General features: G+C 48.6%; 1 protein-coding gene across 1 annotated transcript in view; it reads left to right on the forward strand.

Moving 5' to 3' along the window:
- The first annotated feature begins 4,854 nt into the window (after nucleotides 1-4,854).
- Nucleotides 4,855-25,027, forward strand: part of IL12B (interleukin 12B) — a 36,804-nt gene continuing 16,631 nt past the window's right edge. The window contains exon 1 of the mRNA XM_041397889.1: nucleotides 4,855-4,936. Coding sequence (XP_041253823.1) covers nucleotides 4,889-4,936 — 48 coding nt within the window. The 5' untranslated portion in view covers nucleotides 4,855-4,888. The remainder of the gene's footprint in view (nucleotides 4,937-25,027) is intronic.

A 25,027-nucleotide genomic window follows, 5' to 3' on the forward strand; every position in this document is an offset into this window, starting at 1 on the left:
CAGGAGCAGGGCATTGCAACTCCTCACTTCCCACTCTGACCTGATTTCAATCTCCTCTTCCTTCCATCAGTTCTCTGCTCTTGGCTGAGCACCCAGTCGTGAGTTTATTACCCTGTGGAATCAATGAATCCAAACAGAAAGCCTTATGAGCTTTAAATGGTCCAGAATTAGTGTGTGCAGCAGGCAGGGCCCAATCAATCAATCAATCAATCAATCAATCTCAATTAATCTGTTTTGTAGAGTGGCCCCAGATCAATCCCTGGATAAGCTGAGCCCCAGGATTGCTTGAGCTCTGATGGACCTAAAAGTTCTGGAAATGAAATGATTTAAATGAAAATTCAAGCATTAAATCAATGCTAAGCAGAACAAGAGGTGACATGTTCTCCTGTTTATTTGAAAATTAAACCTGGCCAGCTGTTGAGCAGGGCTATTTTTCATGGATTTATGGTTTTCTGTGCTGGCAGTCTGTCTTGTCCATGTCCTTTTATTGGCTTTTGATGCACTAATTTGGAACTGCATTATAATCACAGTGGTTAGGGATAGATGGCCTTGGGGTTTTTTCTCAAGCTGGCAGAGAAAGAAGAGATGATTTGAGTTGTGTGATTCAGCCCAGGAAAAATAACCCCAGTTAGTGCCTCTTTTGGGAATACCAGCAGGGCAGGAAGGGGGCTCTGTGGGCATGAGCCCCCAGGATACACACAGCACTTCATTCCCTGGGGGTGCAGATGTGCCTTGAGAACTGCTGCTGCATCTTTGGGGGACACAAAAGGATTTAAGGATTTCATTTCCTGGGGTTGATCCAAATCCTTAAACATATTCTAAAAATGAGAGGGGAAAAAAATGTAGTTTGGTGATGAAGTTGTGTTGCAGCTTTGGTGATTTTCCAGATGCAAGCTTGCAGTTTTCAATAAATAATTAGAACAAGTGCAGAAATGTTGGGTTCCAGGACTCTCCTTTCCAGCTGCAGGACTGTCACCAAATCCATCTGCTTCCCTGGCAGGTGGCACATTTGTACTCATGTTTCTCATTAAATAATTCAGCTGAAAATATTCTTTATTGGGCTGAGAAACCAGGAGTGCTCCACCAGAGTGGGGACTTGTGGGTGCTCTGCCCAGAATTCCCAGTTCCTGACAGCATCTGGGACTTTCTGCTCTCCCCTAACAATAATTCCTGATCTTTCAGCTGGAGTTGCACAACAGGAAAGGGTCAGAACAGCTGGAAAACTGATCTGGAGAGTCGTGGGCAGGCAGCACGTGGGAGAACATGTTCAGACATCCTGTGGCTCCCTCAGGTCGGGGTGGTCACTGGGGTTTCTGTGGCAGAGGGTATTTATGGGATATTGCCCAGTGCAGACTCTCAGTCTCCTCTTGGATGTTTCCCTCTGGGCCCCTCCTGTCACCCTGTGCCCTGGTTCCCAGTCCTCTACTGGATCTCATGAAAACACACAGGAAAATGAGTGAAAAAGGCCCTGGGTAATCCTCTAAATATATTTCCCCCTTTCTTTTCCCTCCTAAATCAATGTGCCTTTCTCCAGAGCTGGAGTGTCTCTTTGAAAGAGTGCAGCAGACAGTGCTGCAGCTCCCCAGCTGCACAGATGTTTCCTGAGAGCATTCTGGAGCCAGGATCCACTTCCATCTCTCCTGTCTGCTTTTTGGAGAGAGCACAGAGTGGTGCAGCTGAAGGCAGCAGCTCACGAGTGGGGAGCTGTTTGAGGGAGCACCCCTGCTCCGGGTGTTTGTAGCTGCTCTGTGCCTCACCTGGATCCAGGTAACCCCGGGGTCATTTCCTGGCACAGTCTGGAGGAGCTGAAGTGATTTGGGGTGAATCCTTTGCTGAGTCACAACACTTCACTTGAAACCACGGGGAAGCTTTTAGGATCAATAAAAATCCTAAAATTCCAGACTCTCCCTTCAAGGCAGCGTCTGGTGTTTACAGCTGCACTTTCAAGGGTTCTGAAAGCACCTCTCATTTTATGACATTTCATCTCCTAGCACTAACAGATAATCTTGTACAATCCAAACAGATTTGCAAGCAAGGCCAATTATCCAGGCAGGAGCAGCGGGGTGAGGGGAGCCGTGGGCTGAGAGCAGAAAGAGCTGTGCTGTTTATCACAATGCCCAATAAATCATTTACAGCCAGAACCAATTACCTGTTTATTTCCAGTGCCTGCTCTTCAATTAGCAGGGGGAATATGCACCTTTAAAGGAGATCATTTCTGGGAGTGCATTAGATTGCACTTGCAGCCTGGAGCTGAGCTGTTCTGCTGGCATTTTATTGGGAGTCACAGTGGGAGCTCAGCCAGCCCGGGGCTCTCAGGGTGGCACCACCTGTGCCCTGCAGGTGCCAGGGAGAGCTCTGCATCCCAGCTCCCAGGGATGCTGGGCTGGGATGAGGCTCCTGGGGAGCTGCTCTGCAGCTGGGAGCTGCTGGGGCACCAGGAACTCAGCCCAGCACCAGTCAGCTCCTTTCACTGGGGGCTCTGGGCTCTCCCTTTCACTGCTTTGACCTGGCACTGCTCAAACCTGGAATTCCTGTGATGATGGTGGAGAGCACAGCCCCCCAGTGGGAGGGGGTTTAAATATTTTAAAATATTGTGAATATATTTTTATATTTTCATTTTCTATATTTTTTTAGATTTATATGCATTTATATAAATACAAATTCTATATTTATAAAAATATATTATTATATAATATAATAGTACATATTATATAATTATATATACTATAATATATTATTATCTAGATATTATATATTTTATATATATATATACAATATAATTATATAATATATACTATGGTGCAGCTTTCTCTTTAAATAAATATAGATATTTGTCTATAAATAATAGATTATATTTTATATGTTATATTATTTTTATTATTTTAAAATAATTTAAATATATTTTTATGTTTATGTATGAAATTCACAGGGAAGGTCAAACATTGTCCCATTCCCAAAACCTGGGGCACAGACTGGCAGCACTGGGAGTGTTGGGGCTGAGCTGGGAATGGCCTGGAGGCAGAGCAGGATTTCTCCTGCAGAATTCCAGATTGCTCCTGCACAGCTCACCCACCTCCCCAGGGGGAGCCAGGGAAAAGATGGATCAACTCCTGAGCCCAAGGTCAAACCCACAGGAGCTGGGGAGCTCTGGGGAGGGTCCCTGGCTGAGATTTGCAAACCAAATGAGCCCTGCTTTGCATTTATTTGAATAAGAGCATTCTCCATCCCTGGAGGTGTCCAAGGCCAGGCTGGATGGGGCTTGGAGCACCCTGGGATTGTGAAACGTGTCCCAGGGTGTAAAAAAAACCATAAAACATTCTGGGAACCTGGAAAACCAGTGAGGTGGGGACTCTGGAAGTCTCTCCTGAGGGAGCCAGGATTTGCCTTAGATCTGGGAGCTCTGGGAGCACTGGGAGCACTGGGAGCTCTGGGAGCACTGGGAGCACTGGGAGCTCTGGGAGCACAGGGAGCACTGGGAGCTCTGGGAGCACTGGGAGCACTGGGAGCTCTGGGAGCACTGGGAGCTCTGGGAGCTCTGGGAACACTGGGAGCACTGGGAACACTGGGAGCACTGGGAGCACTGGGAGCTCTGGGAGCACTGGGAGGTCTGGGAACACTGGGAGCACTGGGAACACTGGGAGCACTGGGAGCACTGGGGGCACAGGGAGCACTGGGAGCACTGGGAACACTGGGAGCACTGGGAGCACTGGGAGCACTGGGAGCACTGATCCATAACAACCCCAAGGCTTAATCAGTGTCTGTCAAGTAGTTTAATGTCAATTACTTCGCATTATCAACAGAAAGAGTGAAAAAAAGGAGCAGAGCTTGGTGTGTTTCTATTTCTGGTATTTGCTGTGCTGATTAATGATTAATGATTGATGATTAATCCCACAGACATTTTGGTGACAGGGCTGGGAAAATCTTCCTGACACAGGAGACTTCACCAATTATCCTCCAGACTAAGTGCTGGGACTCTGTAATTTATGACACCTTTATCTCCCTTGGGATAAACCAGCAGTAAATAAAATGCAGGGAAAAGTCTTGCAAGGCCAAGAGACTTCATTTGTAAAGGAGAGAAACTCTTGGCTTTAAAGTTCTCCCCAACTCTAATTTCTGTGCAGTGAGGAGACTGACAGAAAAGTGCATTTTTATCATTTAAGTGATTAAATATTTCTGTTGTTCAAAGTAATTCCTGTGTCCTAAATATATTTAGCTGTACAGCAGCAAAACATCTCAAAGCAGAAAATATGGAAGTACTCTTGACTCCTGAATGGAAAATTCTCAGAGTTTATCCTGTAAAGCAAAGCAGGAGGGTTGGATCCCACCCCTGGAGGTGCCCAAGGAGCTCCTGGAGGTGGCACTCGGTGCTCTGGGCTGGGGACAAGGTGGGCATCGGGCACAGCTGGGGCTCAGTGCTCCTGGAGGGCTTTTCCAACCTGATAATTCCATTGTTCTGTGGTTCCCTGAGCTCTGCAGCTTTCCTGCAACTGGAATTTAACCTGCACGGGGTTCTGCCAAAGGAGCCTCGGGCTCAGGTCAGCAGCAGAGCTCAGCTCACACACAGGATTTTGAGGCCCTTTCCCTTCAGCAAACCTTGCCCAACCAAAAGGTCTGAGTAACTCATAACTGATTAATCATCACTTCCAGGAGAATTTATTTATTAGGCTTTAATCCATTAACACAAGCTTTAGATGGAAAAAAAAGAAAACCATTAGGAAGAAAGACACTGTAAATCTTATTCTTCTGGGAACTGTTAGTGGCTGATTTGAGTGAGAATTGCTGAGGCCATGAGCAATCCAGATGTTTATTGTTTGGCTAAGGCTGATCTTTCCTTCTCCTGCAGCTCATTAACAAGGAGTGAGCGAGTTCCTGGGGTTGGAGAGGTGGGATGAGAAGGAACAACTGGATGGACAAACCTCTGATGTGCTGTTTGCCTGTAAGCAAAGCTGCCTGTGTTCTAGATCTGTCTGCTTTTCCATTGAAACAGATTTAAACTGGCCTCAAAACCCAAAATCATCTGAAAATGGATTTTTAACCCACGCTGAGACATGCAAGGATAGATTTCCTGACTTTACAGAAGTTTTTAGGTTTTACTTAAATCAGCATTTTCAATGGGAAGAGCCACATTTAAATTGTTAAAATTTAAATTGTTAAAATCACTGGGAGGAGAAACAGAAACTCAACTGAGCACTGGAAGAAACCTTGGCTAAATCCACTTCCAGAAATGTTTATCTCAGGACTGTCAGTCACAGGAGGCTCAGGGCAGTGTCTGAATCCTGAGCGTGTGCTGTGGGAAGGGCACATCCTAAAGGCAAAATTTAGGAGTTAAAATCAATTCTTGTCCTTTAAAATCCTTCTTGTCATTTTTTCTTAATAGCCCTAGGAGGGAATATAAATTCCAGATTAAGGAATGGTTTAAATAATTTCTCCGTTGTCTGCTGAGCTGCTGAGGAGAAATGCTTTCCCTTTGAAATCGTTTCTTATTTTCCCTCTGCCTCTCCTTTCTGCAGCAGGTTCTGCTGCAAACCCATCAATCTGAATCACTGGTTAACAATCTCATCCTGACAATAAACTGAGGGAATATATTAGCTGCAAGCTAATATATTCTAATTTCAATCTAACATATCCTACACTCAATTGTGATCAGGGGAAAAAGCCCTCAATCCATCAAAGGGAAATAAGGAAATGACTCCTGGCTGCAGTAAGTGGACACTTATGTCTGTATTGTCTCTAGGATTCCTTGGCTCTGGCTTGTCTCATTAACCTGTGTCTAATTTTCGTCTGTTGAGGCATTTTTACAGAGTTAGAACTCAAGAAATAAGTACATGTTAAGAACATTTGGAAATGGAAGGGATAGGGGAAAAAGGAGTGAAATATCCTGTTATCCATCGTGGCCAAAGTGGGTTCAAAAAGCCATTTTTGTACCCAACTGCTTGTTCCACATCACAGATCAGGGAATGGTTTGGGTTGGAAGGAACCTAAAATCCCATAATTACAGGAAATCCTGAGTGTGCAGGGAAGGGACTGCTCCAGATGTGTCTGCAGCTCTTCCCAATGCCATGGGAACCTCCAGGAAACCTCAGGGCACCAGAGGAGGCCAAACAAAGGAAGATTTCAGCAGCACCACAGGGCTTGGGACCACCAGGCCAAATGCACTGGATGTGCCTCATTTTATCAGGAGGGTTTTTTGCAGTACCCAAACCCCAGGAAGGTGCTTGCAGCACCTGATTTTGGTTGTTGCCTGATGTTACTTCTTGTCAGTAACAGCCAGAAATGCAACCAGAACCATCCCCAGGCAAAGAGTCCTGGAGGATTTGCTCCAGACCTTCTCCCTGGAATCCTTTTCCACACAAATCCATGGGCTGGTGCCAAAATTTCTTTTGGCTTTGCCTTTGCACACCCAGGGCTTGAAGCTCCTCCTGTTCCTTGTCCCAAACTTCTCCACTCCAGAGCTCACCAATCCAAAAAAGGGCTGGGTGGCTCCTTCCAGAAATGGACACTTTTGTTCAGCCCTGTTATTATTTGACTGTAAAATATTTACCATTATTAATAATTGCCATTATTCAGAGCCTTTTTGAAAGCTCAGAGTTTTACTGAAAATGCTCAGGAGCTCAGGGACTGATCCCAGCTGTTCCAACAGGATCTGCACAGCTTGCAAGCTGTTAATGGATCTTGGGATTTTTACAAGGAATCTGAGCTTTGGAAATCAAGGCTTTGCAGTTTCCCACTCCAAGAAGTGAAATTAATCTGAGTTTCAAACAAAATCTTGTATTTCTCTATCAACCCATTGTCAGTTTTCATTTCAAGTGTTATGGAAACATATTCTGTCACCTAAGTAAAAAATATTCTGAATTTATAAAGCATTTTCCATCTAAGAATAGGAAAACATTTCAAGCCCTCAGTCTGCTCAGTGACTCAGTCCATCAGTAACTCACATCTAATTTTATTGGCAGGGAGCTCTGAGGGAGATTTATCCTTCCAAGAGCTGTTCTGGTCCTTGGGTGGGATTTCCCAGTGAGCAGAGCTGCTCTGATGTGCAGTCCAGCTTCCTCCTTGCACATTTATTTGTTCTTTTGGACGAGCTCTGGTGGATTTGGAAAAACAAAACCTGCCTGAGTGTCCCTCTGAAGGGGCAGTTTGGAAACACAAGTCCAGATGGCTCAGGCAGATTTCACGGAGCAGTTCTGGGGAAAAAAAGGAACAAAAAGCACCTCCTGCCTGTTTTATGCAGCTTAGCAAAGGCTCAGCTTGGAAGGAACAGAGTTCACTTGGAGCCAGTTAGCTCTGAATGCCAACAGGGCTAAAATTCCCTCATTAATACACAAAGATTCTTAATTGTGACCTGAGTGCTGTTCTGAGCTGCAGATAGCTGATTTTTTTCTCCCTGAGGAATGGTTCCAGGTGTTCTTTGGCCTCCACTGAGGTTCCTTGGGCATCCCATCTCCCAGGAAAGCAGAAGTTGCTTCCTGGCAGGGGAATGTGCAGTGGTTGGTGCAGTGTGCCTGAAGGGAATATTTAATTCCACGTTTAGTGACAGCTTTGCAGCCCTGCACCAAGGGTTTTGCAGGATGGATAACTCAGAATGGGCCCTGCTCAAAGAATTTGACTCAAAACTCCAAAATTCAGCTCAGCAACCACGGAGAAATTGGGATTATATCCAATAAACAGCAAACAAGAGCAGCAGGGCAGCAGCAGGGGGTCAGAATCTTAACTGGTGGTGGCTTTTCTTCATTCCTTCGAGCTTGTTAATTAGCAAATGAAAGTGCAATGAGTTAGCAAATCCAATAACCTGGGATTTCTCTGAGTCTTTGTGAGTCCTTCCCTGTTCCTGCCAGGCTTGGACTGGCTCCACACTCCAGGCATGAGAATTTCCATGGGAATGGGCTGGGGCTGTCTGGCTCTGAGAGCACTGAACGGCTGAGATTAAAAACTTCTTAAGTCACAGCAGAGCAGCAGCAGAAAAAACAAAGAAACCTCACTATAAAAACTCCCTTGTTGTTTTGTTGGGTTTTTAAGAATCTGAGATAAATTGAAAAGCCTTTCAGCACCTGAGGAGGAATTTGGTCCCCGTCTCTCTTGAGCCCTTCCTGCTCAATTAGCCAAAATATTTTGGAGATCAATGTGGTTCTCTCTACCCCCAGAATGCCAGGATGGCTCAGGCTGGGAGGGACCCCACAGGCCCCAGCAGGGCCATCCCAGAGCTCAGGGACAGGATTGTGTCCAGCTGCTCTGGAACATCCCTGAGCTCAGGATTGTGTCCAGCTGCTCTGGAACATCCCAGAGCTCAGGGACAGGATTGTGTCCATCTGCTCTGGAACATCCCAGAGCTCAGGATTGTGTCCAGCTAATATGGAACATCCCAGAGCTCAGGACAGGATTGTGTCCATCTGCTCTGGAACATCCCAGAGCTCTAGATTGTGTCCAGCTGCTCTGGAAGATCCCTGCTGAGGGAGATCCCACAGGGCTGATTCAATTCTATAAGAGCTGTAAAGTCCTGCAGGAATCTCTTCCAAATTCCTCCCCAGGATTTCAGCAGCAACCAAAGGCTGTCCCCAGCAAAGATCTCCCAGCACACCTGGGGTGTCCCAGCAAAGTGTCACAGAGTGAGCCAGGGCTGGCTCTGTGCCCTGCAGCAGGGATGGCACAGGGATCACACACACATTTTCCTGGCCTCATGCCCAGGGATTTTTGCTTGTTGAAGGCTCATCTTTGTTTTTGCTGAATCCCAGAATCCCAGAATGACTGGGGTTGGAAGAGTCCCAGCTGTGCCTGATCCCCACCTTGTCCCCAGCCCAGAGCCCCGAGTGCCACCTCCAGCCCTTGCTGGGACACTCCAGGGATGGGGATCCAAACCTCCCTGGGCAGTTCCAGTACCTGAGCACCCTTTCCATGGGGAAATTCCTGCTGTGCCCACCCTGAGCCTGCCCTGGCCCAGCCTGAGGTCGTTCCCTCTCCTCCTGTCCCAAACCTCCCTGGGCAGTTCCAGTGCCTGAGCACCCTTTCCATGGGGAAATTCCTGTTGTGCCCACCCTGAGCCTGCCCTGGCCCAGCCTGAGGCCGTTCCCTCTCCTCCTGTCCCATCCCCACCTGGTTCCAAGCTCCAGGTCCACGAGCTCAGTTAGCACTGGCCTTGATGAACCTGCAAGGTGAGCTTTGCACTTCCCTGAGATTTCACAGCTTCCTTGCTTCAGGAAAGCCATGGAGGGTGTGCCTGGCTGGGCTCTGTGAGAGCTGCTGCCACAGCCTTTGCTGCTTCAGAAACTCCCCCAGTTTCATGCTCAGAGGGAAAAAAAAAGAGGAAATGTTTCCCTCTTGACTGAATGTAGAGGCATTTGAGGGTAATGAGGAGCTGAGCTCCCAGCATCCATCCCAGCAGCGATGGATTTTTGGGTGAGAGATGATGGGAGCAGTCATTCGACTGGAGCAGTCAGACATGGTTTAGCACCTGCAGTAATGACTCAGGAGCACTCCCAGCTTGATCAGCTCCTCTCATTGCCCCCTGGAATGTTGGAGATGTTCTGCTGTGGGGGTGCCAGCCGTGCAGGGGCTCCCAGGGAGCTGTGACAGCCCAGGCTCCTCCTGGCCCTGAGCAGAGCTCCGGCCCTGCCGCACTGCAGAGGGGCTCTCCTGCCAAAAATGACTTTTTAAGGCCTTTTCTGCTAAGGCCAAGGCTAATCCAAGAGTAGGTCCTGGTGGGAATAAGCAATGATTCTTCATGAATAACAATAGCACAATCAGGCCCTAAATGAGACATTTATTCAACCTTTCTCATCTGCCTTCTGTAAATCACCTTCCCTGCGCTGGCACCTCGTGTCCCTGGAGGAAAGGACTGACTAACTGCAGCTTTACTCCAGGAGGCAACAGCAGGAGGAAGGAGGATGTTTGAAATGATATTTCAGGCATATTGTGACAGCCCTGGTTGGTCCATCCCAGCAGGGAGTGGGAGGTGACCTTCAAACAGGGTCAGTGCAATGCAGACAGGGAGGGAGAGAGGAGCCCCTGAGCATCTCCAAAGTCCCTGCTCAAAGGTCAGATCTGCAGTGTCTAAAGGGACACAGAAGTGCAGATTGCTCGTGTTCTTTTCAAACTGAGATTTTTCAGTACCTAATCCTGTATTAATGAAGAATTCAAAGTTTGGTATTAACACAATCTCTTCCTGACTCCAAAGACCTTCCTGCACTTCCCACAGCTTTCCATTTGTTCATTTCAAATGTTTTCTCCTTCAGATAGGGAAGGAATTTTCTAGGTTAAAATCACAGACAGATAAGACCCCACTTATCATCCCCAGCCTCTGTCTGGGTGATTTCTTGGTGCTCTGCACCTCCCTGATGCACAAAAGCCCAGCAGGTTTCAGTTTCATGATCCTTCTGCAGAAGTGTGTGAAACTTCCTGGGTGCAGAGGCTGCACTCACCAAACCATGACTAAAAGGGCTTGAAGGGGACAGAAATTCCAAGGAAAAAAAATCGTTGGGCACAAGGAAGAAAAATCCTCTGTTAATTGAACTTTCCAAGTGGTACCAGCAGCCCTGAGACAAATAAAAATTTCAGTATGTCCCATAAAGAGCAGAGGAAGAAAGGACAGAGGCAGCAACCCTCGGGTGGCTCTGGGATGAGGGTGGGGTTAGTGGAGAGATGGAAAATGTACATCACTTTTACATCAATGCCCAAAATACACAGACAGCTATTTTCTCAAGTGACTAGGAATAGTTTAGATTTTTTTCCCCCAATCAAATAGCATGAGGAAAAATAGTCTGCAGGGGCTGGTGAGGAATGAGGGGATTATGAGGGAGAATGTTACAGAACATAACAACTGCTCCTTTCTGCCATTTCTGTCCCTAAAATCCAAGCTGCTTTTTGTGGTTTTGGAAGAGGGGTGTCCATGTGAGGAAATTAAAAGCTGACAAAGCCTTTGCTCCCTTTGAGCTGACAGCAGCTCAGGAGATAACAATAAACAAACGAGCCCAAGGAGAAGGGGAGCAGAGGAATTGCTCAGCACCACCTCCAATTTCTGCAGCTTTGCCTTAAAGCAAAATGCAGATTTTGAGGGGAAAAGCTGAAGAACAGAACCAAATGAACCAGAATAAGCAGAAGCAGCTTCCCCCTGCTTCCTTGGGGGGAATTCAACAGCTCCAAGTGGGTTTTAGATCTTGTGCCATTCTCATTCATCTGTGGCCTCCCTCACTTCACACTGTCAGTTTTGTTGAACTGCTCCGCATGAAAAGTGCTTTTGATGTTTGGCAGGGGACCAGCAGGAGAGAGACATGTCAGCAGCTCTGCCCTGTGGGGATAGAGCCGCTGGATGTGGCTGATGCAGCTGGGAATGTCGCTGGGGCTCACTGCAAGCAAAGCTCTCCTCTGCAGCTCCTGCCGTGCCCCAGCTCAGCTCTGAGCCTGCTCCCCTTCAGGGGGGACAGAGCTCCTGGTCAGGGGGCTGCTCCTCCGGGGGGGCTGCTCCAGGGAAAGGAGCACTGCTGCTGTCTGGGAGAGAGGGAGAGCACACAGGGGCTGAGCACTGGGCATGGGGATCGATCACTGGGCAAAGAAACTGAGCACAGGGATTGATCAATGAGCACAGAAACTGATCACTGAGCACAGCGATTGATCACAGGGATTGATCACTGGGTACGGGGATTGATCAATGAGCACAGGGATTGATCACTGGGAACAGGAACTGATCACTGAGCACAGCAATTGATCAGGAACTGATCACTGAGAACAAGGGAGAGCATACAGGGACTGACCACTGGGCATGGGGATTGATCAATGAGCACAGGGATTGATCACTGGGCATGGGGATTGATCACAGGGATTGATCACTGAGCACAGGGATCGATCAGGAACTGATCACTGAGAACAGGGTTTGATCACTGAGAACAAGGGAGAACACACAGGGATTGACCACTGGGCACAGGGACTGATCACAGGGATTGATCACTGAGCACAGAAACTGATCACTGAGGGATGGATCACAGGGATTGATCACTGAGCACAGACCAAGGAGAAAAGGCACCTTCACTTGTCAGGAAGCACAGACAGAACAGATGCTGGCACGTTTTGGCAGAGGCTGCTCCACTCCCAGGCTCCCTGGGGAGAGCAGGGAACCAGGAATTCATCCCACTCTCCTCAGTCCTGGATCACTCCCAGTTTGGCCAAAGAGAGGTTTCCTCCACAGGGGAAGCTCTCCTGGAGCAAGGTTTCCTTCACAGGAGAGGAGCTACAGCCCTGGGGGCAAAGTGCTGGCTAGGGACCACCAAATCTTGCCCTTTCTTCTCCCTCAGCCAGGGAGAAGTGCTCAGGATTTATTCCCTGCTCCCTTTGTACCAACAGAGCCATTTTTACCAACTGACCGTTTCCCAGAGCTTTAATTTCCTGCTGAAAATTTAGATTTTTAATTCTTGTAATGAAGCTGGTCCCAGAGGTCCAGAAGTTCCTAATTAACTTTAGGATTATAGATCAAACCGTGCTCCCAGCTCTGTGCTGGCACAGAGGCTTTGGGGCAGAAGTTCTGGGATGTCACTGCTGGCAGGGCTTGGAGGCCTGGGCTTGTGGAGATGCCACAAGCTCCAAACTCCCTGTTAAAGTAAACACCCATCAGTTCCAGACCCCAATTGAACCTGTTTGAGGAAAGAAATGATATTTTTAGGTTTATGAAGGTTTATTTTCTGCCAGCAGCACTGTGAGGCGGGATTGCACAGAGATGGAAATGAGTTCTTACCTGGCCCCACACACTCCTGATGGAGCTCTGGAGGAGACCTGGCTTGAGGAAAATGTGACTTTATGGCAAAATCAGGCAGTAAAACGTCACTTCTCCCCACTGGGTGAGAGAACCTTGAAGTGCATTTGCTCCTGGAGAAGCAGCCCTGGGGAGAGGCTGAGTCCCTGCAGTGGCACAGGGAGTGCTCCCCACGTCCCTGGTGTCACCAGAAAACACAATCACCTGGCCTGGTGACCTTCAGGGGCTACAGGACAGCACAAATCTGACCTTCCCCTGTGACTGACCCAGATCACAATCCAAATTACACCAAACCACTTCTCCACAAGGGGAGCTGGGGGAATATTTAACATCCTCCCCATGGCAGGTGGTACATACTGCAGATAACAACCCAAATTCCTGTAAAAATAACATCTTTGTGCCTTTTAAAGCACTGATTTCCCAATCTCCTCAGCCAGACTCGATGAATCATTGTGCTGTCACTGGTGGAAGTGCAGCAGATGGAGGAGCAGCCACCAGAATCCCCCAGGATCCTGCTCAGGGCTGGATGGGAACTGGGATGGAACAACTCCTGGAGAGGCTCTGCAGGACCCTGAGCCACAGACCTGGGATGGCTGAGTGCCTTTGATGGGAAATGCAGGCTGGGATCATCCATAAAGGTGTCAAAGCAAACCCTGCAGCTGCCCCCGTCTGCTGAGCAGGAAATCTTTGTGCATCACAGTGCAAACCTTAATTACCTGACTGCTTTCCGTGCTGATGGAGGATCTGCCTCCAGCACTGCCCCGGGGGATTCTGAGGGATAAATCGTGCCCAGAAGGCACTGCTGGAGGGCAGGACTCCTGGAAAAGGCTGGGCTGAGGCACTGAGAGGTGCCCTGGGGACAGCAGGGACAGGAGCTGCTGAGCAAACCCTGAAATCCAACTCCCTGAGCTGCCTCCAGTGTGGGGTGTCTGACATCCCAGGGCAGCTGCAGGGCTGTTTGTGCAGTGCAGGAACAAATGTGCATCCCAAAATGAGCTCCTCAGCAGCACTCACTGCTTGGGTGTTGGTGTGAGCAGTGGGAATGGTGCCAGGAAGGCAGAGGAACACCAGAGATGTGAAGCTCCCAGACTGCTGCCATAAGGGACATTTTAAAAGTGATTAAAAGCTGTGTGTTGGGAGGAGAAAGGTCCTTTGGAGTGGGATTTGGTGTGAACAGGAAAAGGCCATCCCATGTGGCACCTTCACTCCAAAGCCAGAACAGGAATCACATTTCACTGCCATCCTCAGGTGCTGTTAAAGCAGACCCAGGTAATTTCATTTCTGGTCCCTTTTGATTAATTCTTACCTTGTGAGCAAGACCTGTCACTGAACAGAGCTTTTCCCTCTCCTCTGCAGTGAGTGGCTGTCTCCACTGATTCTCTTCAGCTGGTTATTTCCTAATTCTGCCTAGAAAATTAAATTATTTTATCACCCAAAGGGCTTTGCTTTTACCAGTAAGAACATCTCTGCAACCATTTAAAGTCTTACCAGGGTTAATGTAATACAGCTCCTTTCTCTTTCTCCACTTTAAAAAAGAGTATTCAAAGATAAATGCTCTGACTATTGCTCCTTTCCTTTCTTCCCAATCCCCAGTTTTCAAAATAACTAAATACATTTTGTCACTGAACTCTGATCTCTTGAGGTTTTGGAAAGAAGGCACAGCCCCAGCTGGAGAGGTGAAGTTCCCTTTTCCCTTATCTTACATTTCCCTCTAGTGGCTGAGCCCTCGAGCACCAGCAGCCAAAGGGAGGAACTCCAGGTTTTCCTGCTTTGGCCTTTTTTTAAAGCAAAATATTTCTCTTTAACCTCGTTGTACCCTGCTTGTCTTGCTTTGCTCTGTGTGAAAACTCTGCTTTGTAGTTCCCTTCCCAGGGTTCAGGGATAACAGGACACAGGTGCTCCAAACCCAGCCTGTTTTGGGGGAGGTAAAAGTTCCCGTGGTGCCCAAATTTGGGGGCAAAGGAGGAGTTAAAGGAGAGTGTGAGGAGGAATTGGTTTGGTTCAGGGCTCTCCTGGGACTCTCAGACCCAGAAATGTTGTTCTGGTTGGACAAGACCCAAAATTTCCTGTTTCTAGCAGGGTTTTCTCCTTGGTGCTCTTCCAGAGAAGTTCCCCAAGGCAAGGCTGGACTTCCAACCTGGGTAAGTCTGGCTGGATTTCAATATAGTAAAAAGCAGGAGAAGATTTAAGAGAAAAGATTCACCCATCAGTGCTGTCCTGCCTCACTTCTGCACTTCATGGCAAGCCAATAATGTGAAGAAAACGAAACTTTAAAAAATACCCTGTTAAATAAGTTATTTTGGTATTTTAAAGCCATTTTTGGTTATTATACCTTCTAATCAAAGGTTTTTGGGGCAGAGAAGGTGTAAAGTGTCAATGTCTGAAGGCTGCGGGATGCACCAAAAAAAGCTCCAGAGAGACTGCAGGCTGTGGTTGAGGACATGCTGGCCCTGGGAGAGCCACCTCCAGGCTGGAAAATTTTATGGCACAAAATATGAGCTCTGAGGGTTCAGAAGCTGAGAGTTTATTTCACTCTCTGTCTGAAATGAGTCTCCACAAGAAGCTTTTTCAATGAAAAGGGTTTCTTTCTCATAAATACTTGAGAGCAAACGTGGAATTTCTGCTCACCTCAGGAAGATGATGCCATGTCTATGGCTTTGTGCTCGTGTGTGTGGGTTGTTCTCCTCCTCAAACCACACTGATTTTGTCAAAACTGTCAGAGTCTGAAAGCCTCCCGAGCAAACATTGCAGAACTGAGACTGTGCCTTGGGAATGCTGGGGGAGAGGAGCCCTGCAGGGCCCGAGCAGGGGATGCACAGAGCAGCAGGGAAACCTGAGAGGGGGAGAGGAGGGGCAGCTGGGGCTGTTTGTGGGATCTGCTGGTGTGTTTGGGATCTGCTGATGTGTTTGGGATCTGCTGGGGTTGTGTTTGTGGGGATCTGCTGATGTGTTTGGGATCTGCTGGGGCTGTGTTTGTGTGGGATCTGCTGATGTGTTTGTTTGGGACCTGCTGAGGGCAGCTGGGGATGTGTTTGTGTGGGGATCTGCTGGGGCTGCGTTTGTGTGGGATCTGCTGGGGATGTGTTTGTGTGGGATCTGCTGGGGATGTGTTTGTGTGGGATCTGCTGGGGATGTGTTTGTGTGGGATCTGCTGGGGATGTGTTTGTGTGGGATCTGCTGGGGATGTGTTTGTGTGGGATCTGCTGGGGATGTGTTTGTGTGGGATCTGCTGGGGATGTGTTTGTGTGGGATCTGCTGGGGATGTGTTTGTGTGGGGATCTGCTGGGGCTGTGTTTGTGTGGGATCTGCTGGGCCTGTGTTTGTGTGGGGTCTGCTGGGGATGTGTTTGTGTGGGGTCTGCTGGGGCTGTGTTTGTGGGGATCTGCTGATGTGTTTGTTTGGGGTCTGCTGGATGATGAGTAAATCACCCAACAACTGACCCGGGGATTGGCAAAGCAGGGCCAGCTTTAACTGGGGACGTTTTTTTTGGGCAAGGATGTGGATGAGCTGTGGACAGGAGGCAGAGGGGAAGGGAGAAGCCTCTGCCATGCAGCATTTTCAGAGCAGGCCCTTGCAGATGAGCACTTGGTGTGCCTGGGCACGTTTGGGGTCAGGAGCAGCACAGGGAGGGAACTCAGGCTGAGCCTGCAGGGTTTTATCTGGAGCTGCCTGGGGTGAGCAGGAGGAGCCTTCAGCAAGCCCAGAACCAGGGAACCCCAACCTCACAGGGCTTGCTGTGCCTCCAGCAGCCCCCAGGGCCTCTGCTGGGGGGGATTGTGGGTTCTGGTTGGTTCTACCCTCGTGCACCCCAGTAGAAAACCTCTGGGAAAAGGAGCAGGTGCTGGTTTTGCTCAACCTTGGTTGGTTTGTGCCCTTGGTTTCCCTCAGAGAAATGGAGTTAAGGCCATATTGTGCTCACATGTTTGGTGTTAAACTAAACCACAGAATCCCTGAGGTGGGAAAAACCCTCCCAGCCCATGGAATCCCAGCTGTGCCCCATCCCCAGCCCAGAGCCCCCAGTGCCACCTCCAGGGATGGGGATCCAAACCTCCCTGGGCAGTTCCAGTGCCTGAGCACCCTTTCCATGGGGAAATTCCAGCTGATCCACCCTGAGCTTGCCCTAAAAAGGAGCAAAGCTAGGTCTGTTTAGGCTCTGGCTCCTGGAAGCTCTTTTTTGCATGGAGGAGCTGCAGGGTGGATGCCCAGCAGAGCCTTGGGAACGGGCACAACTGCCCAGAGGCTTCTGATTCAGCCAAAAACCTGAAATGAATACAGGGAAAATAACAAAAAGGGGAAGTAGACCGAAGAAAATGACTGATTGTACATTTTTTTAAGGAATTGCTCTGGAGCTTGTTCATTCTGAGATGAATTGGGAGCTTTAGCCTTGCCAGTGAGCTCACCCTTGGTCTGAGTCTCTGATGGGGATTTATCCATCACAGAGTGCCCTGAAGCTGCTGCACTTTCTATGAAGCTCCCCCTGGCAGATCAGACCCTGCAGATTAAAGCTGGGAGTGAATTTCTGACTCAGAGGTAAAAGACACAATGTCATCCTAGAAGGTGGAAACTCTTTGTAGGATTTCTTTCCCCTTTTGAAAGTTATTTGCCTAAAAGGAGAGACTGAGGTTGTAACTGGAGCACATGACAGAAACAAATGGTGTGTTTGTGTTCCTTTAGTCAGGTATCTCAATCTTTCTGTATTTTAATTGTGCAATATCAAATGCCCTGGTAAATCCCCCCTGAGACTGTGAGAGTGCCGAGACTGTCAATGTGAAATTCTTGGAGGGAAGGTGAAAATGATTGAATGAGGTTATTAAAACAATGAAGGGAGTTGCAGAAGTGGAAGAGGGAAGTGGTGCCATTTTCTGCTGTAAATTAGTTCTTGGTGCACCGAGCTTGGACAGCACTGATGTTTTGGGTGTCTCTGAATGTCAGAGCCCATTAGAAGAGCCTGGAGTGCCAGGGTGAGAGGGAATGGCTGAAAACTGCCAGGCAGTGCCAGATGGGATATTGAGAAGGAATTGTTCCCTGGCAGGCCCTGGCACAGTGCCCAGAGCAGCTGTGGCTGCCCCTGGATCCCTGGCAGTGCCCAAGGCCAGGCTGGAACACCCTGGGACAGTGGAAGTGTCCTTTCCCTTCTCCTGTGCTCCCAGTTCCTCTCTCCATTTCTGCCTTTTCCTCCAAAACAACACATCTGCCACAGTGAGAGAAAACCTCTTCCATTTTTACCATGAGTGCAGGGCTTTTCCCTCTTCCCAAATCTGTTATCCCAGAGGATAACCACCATGGCTGGGCTGTCTCAGAGCAGCAGGACAAAGACCAGTGGGATAAAAAGACCAGTTTAACTCCTGACATGAACTGTGTGCCCTTTGCAGGGGTGCCCAAAGCCAATGCCCTTGTCCAGAGCAGGTTCCTGGGGTTTATCCCTCCAGTTCAGTTCTTTTGGTCTGAAGTTGGCTACGCTTTGGCCTTGAACAATTTTTCATTTCCTAAAAAAACCCTTGGCAGGACTTTGTTTTGATGTCATCTCAAGGCCTTGCAGACTTGCACTGGGTCATGTGAGTTTTGCTGGCACCAGAAGCGAGACTTGCAGTCATGGTGGGAAATGCATTCATTGCCCAATTTGAATGTCAGCAGCACAGCTGAAGTTTCTGATCTCAGCAGTGACATCAAAAGTGTTAACGAGGCCAGAGTTTGGAGAAAATGTTCACAAAGTTTGGATAAACTGCAGCTTCTCTTGGGCTTTTTTGGAAATCACCGAGCTTTGGGAAGATCTGGCTGAACGCTGCAGATAAAACACAGGGCAAACCAAGGTCTGGCATTAAGTACAAGGAAAAGTTAAAAATGGGTGTAAACTGTATAAATTTCAGGCAATGTACATGATTCAAGTCAAGTATTTCATGCAACTTTATTTTAATTTCCCTCGAAGCAGAGGAGGTTCTGCTGAATGCCCTTGGGGGAAGGGAGTGTGGAGGGAATGAAAAGGAATAACAGACTCGGTGTGGCTGGGAATTTCAGACATTGCACACGGGAATGGAGCCCAGGTTGTGATCAGAGGGGTGAGGAGGAGAGGGGGGCAGGGGCTGGCAGGCTGGGGGGCAGCTGGGGACAGGGACAGGGCCAGGGTGGGCACAGGGAGCGAGGCCAGCCCTGGCCAGCCCAGAGCAGGTTCTTGTCAGGGAGAGTTTGGGGCTTCTGCTGCTCAGGGTGAGCGCTCAGGAACAAAACCTTTCAGGACTCCTCCTCGCCCTCTCTGCTGTCCCTGTGTGTGGCTCTGCCCCTCTGGGGGTGCCCAGAGGCTCCTGGTGACACAGGGACAACGTGACACGCTGGGACTTCCGTGCTTTCAGTTTGGGTTTGGTTTCTGAAAGCGCCGCGAGCTCCTGACAGAGCGGCCGCCAAAACGGACTGAAACCACAAATCCATTTCTAACTGTGGGTAAAAGCCCAGAGGAATAACTTCCTTTGGAAAGGGGTGCTGTGGATTTGGGGGATGAAAGTCACACAGCTGCAGCTGCAGTTTGTATCACAGAATTGGTGCCTTTCTGTCAAATTATGAATTCTATTGAAAATAATCATCTTCAGACTTTATTCTGATGTTTTACTTTGCCACCAGCTAAGCACTGATGAGAATTTTGAGTTGTGTACATTTAGCTTTGCTTCTTATGAAGTGAAAATCCTCCTTGTTTGTATTTAATCTCCTCTTTAACTCCTACTGCCATTCCCCAAGTCTCAGGTATAAATAATAGGAGGGAAATCTTGACCAGGGCAGTTAAACACAAAGGTTTTGTTTATTCTGAGTTAAATATTCTGTTATTTAAATGAGCAGAAAGATAACTGCAATTCTTCAGCACCAATCAACCAAATCCAAAATTGGTGCCAGTCACCATCCATAGGTACAGGGCTGACATGGAAAATATGTGACAAGAATTGATTGATCAATGTCCAGTGGAATGTGGTGGGGTTTTATGTCAAAGGGAAGCATTGGGAATTCATATTTGAAAAGGTTTCCTTAGCAAATGAAGATCAGCTTCTTTATCGTGGTCTGTAAGGGTGAAACCAGTGCAATCTATGCAGAATGTGGCTCAGGCTGGGCACCAGCAGGAATTTCCCCATGGAGAGGGTGCTCAGGCACTGGAACTGCCCAGGGAGGTTTGGATCCCCATCCCTGGAGGTGCCACCTGGAGGTGGCACTCAGAGCTCTGGGCAGGATGGGCTGGGAGAGCTTTCCCAGCTCAGGGACCCCGGGGCCAGCAGAGGTGCCCATCCCCAGGCACAGCCAGCATGGTGACAGTGGCCAGGGCTCGCTGGGCTGGGACAGCAGCCAGCTTCAGGCTTGTGGCTTTTGAGGTCAGGCCGGGTCTCCCAGCCCGTTCTGGGGAAGTTGTGCAGCCAGGCTGCTCCATTACATAACAATAATATAATAATACATAATAAGGTGCCCTGGGAGCCCTGCCTGCCCCTGGCACCCCAGCACGGCCCTGGGAGCACAGAGCTGCCCTGCCTGGAGCTGCTCTGCCAAGGAGGGGCAGCCAGGGAGCAGCAGAGCAAGGGCAGAGCCAGGCTGGGTCAGGATTTCCAAAGAAACTCTGGGAATGGGGGGCTGGGCCCTGGGGGCAGTGCCAGGCTGAGGGGGGATCCCACACACAAATCCAGCCTGGGGCTGCAGCATCACCTCCTTCCAGGCAGCAATTCCAGGATTATCCAGGGGCAATTCCAGGATTACCCAGGGGCAATTCCAGGATTATCCAGGCAGCCACACAGGAATTATCCAGGATCAATTCCAGGATTATCCAGGATCAATTTTAGGATTATCCAGGAGCAGTTCCAGGATTATCCAGGGGCAATTCCAGGATTACCCAGGGGCAATTCCAGGATTATCCAGGAGCAACTCCAGGATTATCCAGGATCAATTTTAGGATTATCCAGGAGCAATTCCAGGATTATCCAGGCAGCCACACACAGATTATCCAGGAGCAATTCCCAGATTATCCAGGAGCAATTCCAGGATTATCTAGGATCAATTCCAGGATTATCCAGGCAGCAACACACGGATTACCCAGGATGAATTCCCGGATTATCCAGGATCAATTCCAGGATTACCCAGGAGCAATTCCTCCCAGGAAAGGGTGCCCCTGCTGCCCAGGGGGGTCTGCAGCCCCCATCCCCGCAGGTGGCACTGGGAGCTCCGGGCTGGGGACAGGGTGAGACTCCAGGCTCTGGGAGGCTTTTCCAGCCCCAGGAATTGCTCCTGGGGCTCCTGCCAGGGCCCCCCAGCCCGGGCTGCTCGTGCTCAGGACGGGCTGGGGTCACCTGGGAAGTGCTGCCTCTGCTTCCCCTTCCCCTCTGTGGTTCAGCAGTTTTGCATCTCCAGCGGGTTTGGAAGGCAAGCGACGAGCGCTGCCGAAACTCGGAGCCAGGGAGTTTCTTTGCAGTGAAATTGTGAGTGAAGGTGGAATTTTCTATTTTTTACCAAACGCTTCGTTAGCCCAGGAAGTCCTCAGTAAAGGGGAAGGAGATCCAAACGTTTGGGAAGAGTTTTTGATCAAAATTGATCAAGGCTGGAACCACAGGCAAAATGGATTGGAATGGGTTGTGTTAGCAGTTTTAAGTACCTAAAAATAAGATTCCTCAAAAGTAGATTTTGAAATTTTACTTAAAATGTTTCTGCTTTTCTTTCCTTCTGTTTATTTCTCTGTTTTTCTTTATTTCTTCTCTCTGCCTCCCTCCCCAAATCTATCAGGACAACTTTGAGTGCCTCATGTTCTCCTAATAATTATGGAGAGACTTTAAACTGTTCCCAAGGAAACTTTTCTTTCCTTCTGTTTATTTCTTTGTTTTTCTGTTTTTCTTTATTTCTTCTCTCTGCCTCCCTCCCCAAATCTATCAGGACAACTTTGAGTGCCTCATGTTCTCCTAATAATTATGGAGAGACTTTAAACTGTTCCCAAGGAAATCTAAAACCCTTTCTGTCTCTGTATGGCCATTTCAGCTGCCCAAACCTGAACTGATTTGAACAAATTTCAGCACTTTTCCCTTTCAGCCCAGCCCAAACCTTTCTGAAGGGCAGAATTCTCCTGGGTGTTTGTGCAATAATTATCAATAAATCCCACACTGCTGGGATTTATTGATAATTATTGGAAATTTACAAACAGCCTGGAATTTTAATTAATTTAAAAACTAATTTAATTTACAATTTATTTAATTTTAGATGAATTTAAATGACTTAATTTTAAATTAATTAATGGGATAGTGCATGTTTTATTCCTCCAGTGGGATCCTGGGGGATTCCAGGGTGGCTCCACCTGGGATGGCTCTGCCTGGGGCTGGGATCAGGATAAAGAGCTCTCAGTGCCACCTCAGCTGTTCCTTGAGCACCTCCAGGGATGGGGACTCCACCCCTCCCCAGGGTTCAACAAAGGGGATTTTCAATTATTTTTTTTTCTTTAGTTTTGACCAGGATTCCCCTTACAACTGAAAATCTCAGTTCTTTTAAGAGAAGTGGCTTGAAATTTTCCTGCCCAGACGCTGAAGTGGGTGGTGAGGAAGGTTCATTGAGCTGCTTTGCTCTCTGCTGGATTTCAACACCAGGCACGGTGGGGCTTTTATATAAAATGAGAAGTGGAGGTGAGGAGTCTCGTGGTTTGTGTTTGCAGTGACGACACGGGCTGCACAGAAGTCCCACAGAGCTCTCTGCACTCTCTCACACGTGGTTTTACACCAGGGAGTCGGAGCTTTGCTCTTCCAAGCACATTTCTGGTCTGATTTCCCAGCCCGAGTGCCTCTGGCTCAGCTCTGAGCTGAGCAGCAGCGCAGTGTGAGGTAATGGCACCTTCATTCCCTTCACAGAAATCAAGGTTATTCAGCAGAATTTGTGGGTTTCTTCATCCCCCTCTTTCATTTTCTTTGGTTTATTAAATGCAAATAAATCTGCAGCGCAAGTGAGTGAAGTTCTCTCTCCCCTGCTCAGCCACAGATGCTCTGAAGAGATGTTTGTGCATCAGATATAACAATATTTGTGGGGTTCCTTTCTCCCCATTTCTCCTCCATGAACAATCGACTGTCAGGAAAGGGCAGTGCAGGTGCAGCCCCTGTAATTAAATGCTAATTAGAGAATTGTGCCACTGGGAACCCAGGGCTGCTCAGGATCTGCCTGTTCCCAAATCCTGGCTGTGCCTTTGTGAACAAAGGTGTGGAGCCACCTCCCAGCTTGGAATAAACTTTGCCCTGGGTTATTCCCAGCCCTGCAGCAGGTCAGAGGTTTGGGTTTCCTTGGAATGCCACCCCTGGTGCAGAATTCCCTGCAGGGCTGGGTGGGGACTGGCTTGGGTCACATCCCACAGCCCGGGGCTGGTGGTTCCAGCTGTCCCTGGAGCAGTGCCAGGATCCCTGGGCAGTTTGGGATCCCTGGAGCAGTTTGGGGTCCCTGGGGCAGAGCAGTCTGGGATCCCTGGAGCAGTCTGGGGTCCCTGGAGCAGTGCCAGGATCCCTGGGCAGTTTGGGATCCCTGGAGCAGTTTGGGGTCCCTGGGGCAGAGCAGGATCCTTGGATCAGTTTGGGGTCCCTGGATCAGTTTGGGGTCCCTGGAGCAGTGCCAGGATCCCTGGAGCAGTGCCAGGATCCCTGGAGCAGTGCCAGGATCCCTGGAGCAGTTTGGGATCCCTGGAGCAGTTTGGGGTCCCTGGGGCAGAGCAGGATCCTTGGAGCAGTTTGGGGTCCCTGGAGCAGTCTGGGATCCCTAGAGCAGTCTGGGATCCCTGGAGCAGTCTGGGATCCCTAGAGCAGTCTGGGATCCCTGGAGCAGGGCCAGGATCCCTGGAGCAGTGCCAGGATCCCTGGAGCAGTGCCAGGATCCCTGGAGCAGTGCCAGGATCCCTGGAGCAGTTTGGGATCCCTGGAGCAGTGCCAGGCCCCTGGAGCAGTGCCAGGCTCAGCACAGCCTGCCCTGGCAGGCAGCAGGGATCCCTGCAGACCCAGGAGGAATTGCCCTTCCATGAGGATGCTCGGAATCCTCGAGCAGAGTCTGTTAAACTCAGCTGGTCGAGGAAATTCTCCTCCCCAGGTGCTCCGTGCCCTCTGCACACCAGTAACTGGTTCAGACTGGGCTGGTTTATCCTCTCACTCTCTGGTGAAAGTGATTTTCTGCTGAACCCTCCAGACATGACCCCAGGACTGATGTCAGTCAGGGCTGAAGCTGATATGCTCGGGACAAACAATAATTCCTTTGACAAAGGTATTTATGGTTACAACTGCCAGACTAAAGCTCTCACAATGGTGCTTAATCTCAGGCATTAATTAGAGGTGGAGAAAATTGACACAGGATGTTTAAAGCAGATATTATTTTTCTTACAGGTGCAAACAAGTGTTGCATAAGAATCTCAGTGTTTAACTGCTGAGCTTGTCCCGGGTGTGTTCCTGGAGAGATTCTGCAATGCAGGGCTTTTCCTGCTGCTCTCCCTCACTCAGAAATTCCAGACCTGATGGGGAGTCAGCCCAGCCTTCCCTCAGCTCTCAGAGTGCTGCAACTGAAACAGATGGGACTCTTGATTTTTTATGTAGGAAAGCTGAATATTTATTGCACAGCTGTATCTTTCTAGGAATATTAAAAGGTACTGTGTTAATCTCACTGGTTAACAATGCACTGACAGTTTATTGCTCAGTAAATGGCTGGGGTGCGTGTTCCTTAAACCCCTCTATTTTTGGTTAGTTTACATATTTTCTTCATGGATTCTTATGGTTTTTTTTCACAGGTGCAGACTTTTTTCTTACTAGAACAGATTATTTAAACTGATCCTCATTCTCTCAATTCTTCCTCACGGGAACTTAACCTGGTTACCAGCTGTACTTAGCTGAAGTAAGGCTTGAGCTGGGGTTTTATAAAGCTTTTCTTTATTAAGGTTTGTAACATCAGAGGAGTTTGGAGTGTGGTGTGCCAGGGAGGCAGGTGCTGGGATTGCAGCTGTGAAAAACGCCAATCACTTGTTTTTTAAATTTTAAAAGTTTAATAGTAGTAATATAATCAGAATAATAAAGTTTGAACAATTGAGGTTAGGACAATATGAGACAATAAAAACAAAGAGATACGGATGCCTGGGTACCTTTTTCTGGGCATCACGAGGTCGAAAAAGGACCCCGGTTAACAGAGGATTAAACCTTAAGAACAATCACCTGTTGCATATTCATGCACCTCATACATGATGCATAAATTCCATTCAAACACAGGATTCTGTCTGGTCACTGTCAACTTCTTCCTCTTAATCCTCATGCCATCTTCCTGTCTGAGCGAGGTGGGAAGAAG

The sequence above is a fragment of the Onychostruthus taczanowskii genome, unplaced genomic scaffold (assembly GCF_017590055.1).
Source record: "Onychostruthus taczanowskii isolate IOZ18803 unplaced genomic scaffold, ASM1759005v1 scaffold14, whole genome shotgun sequence".
NCBI lineage: Eukaryota > Metazoa > Chordata > Aves > Passeriformes > Passeridae > Onychostruthus > Onychostruthus taczanowskii.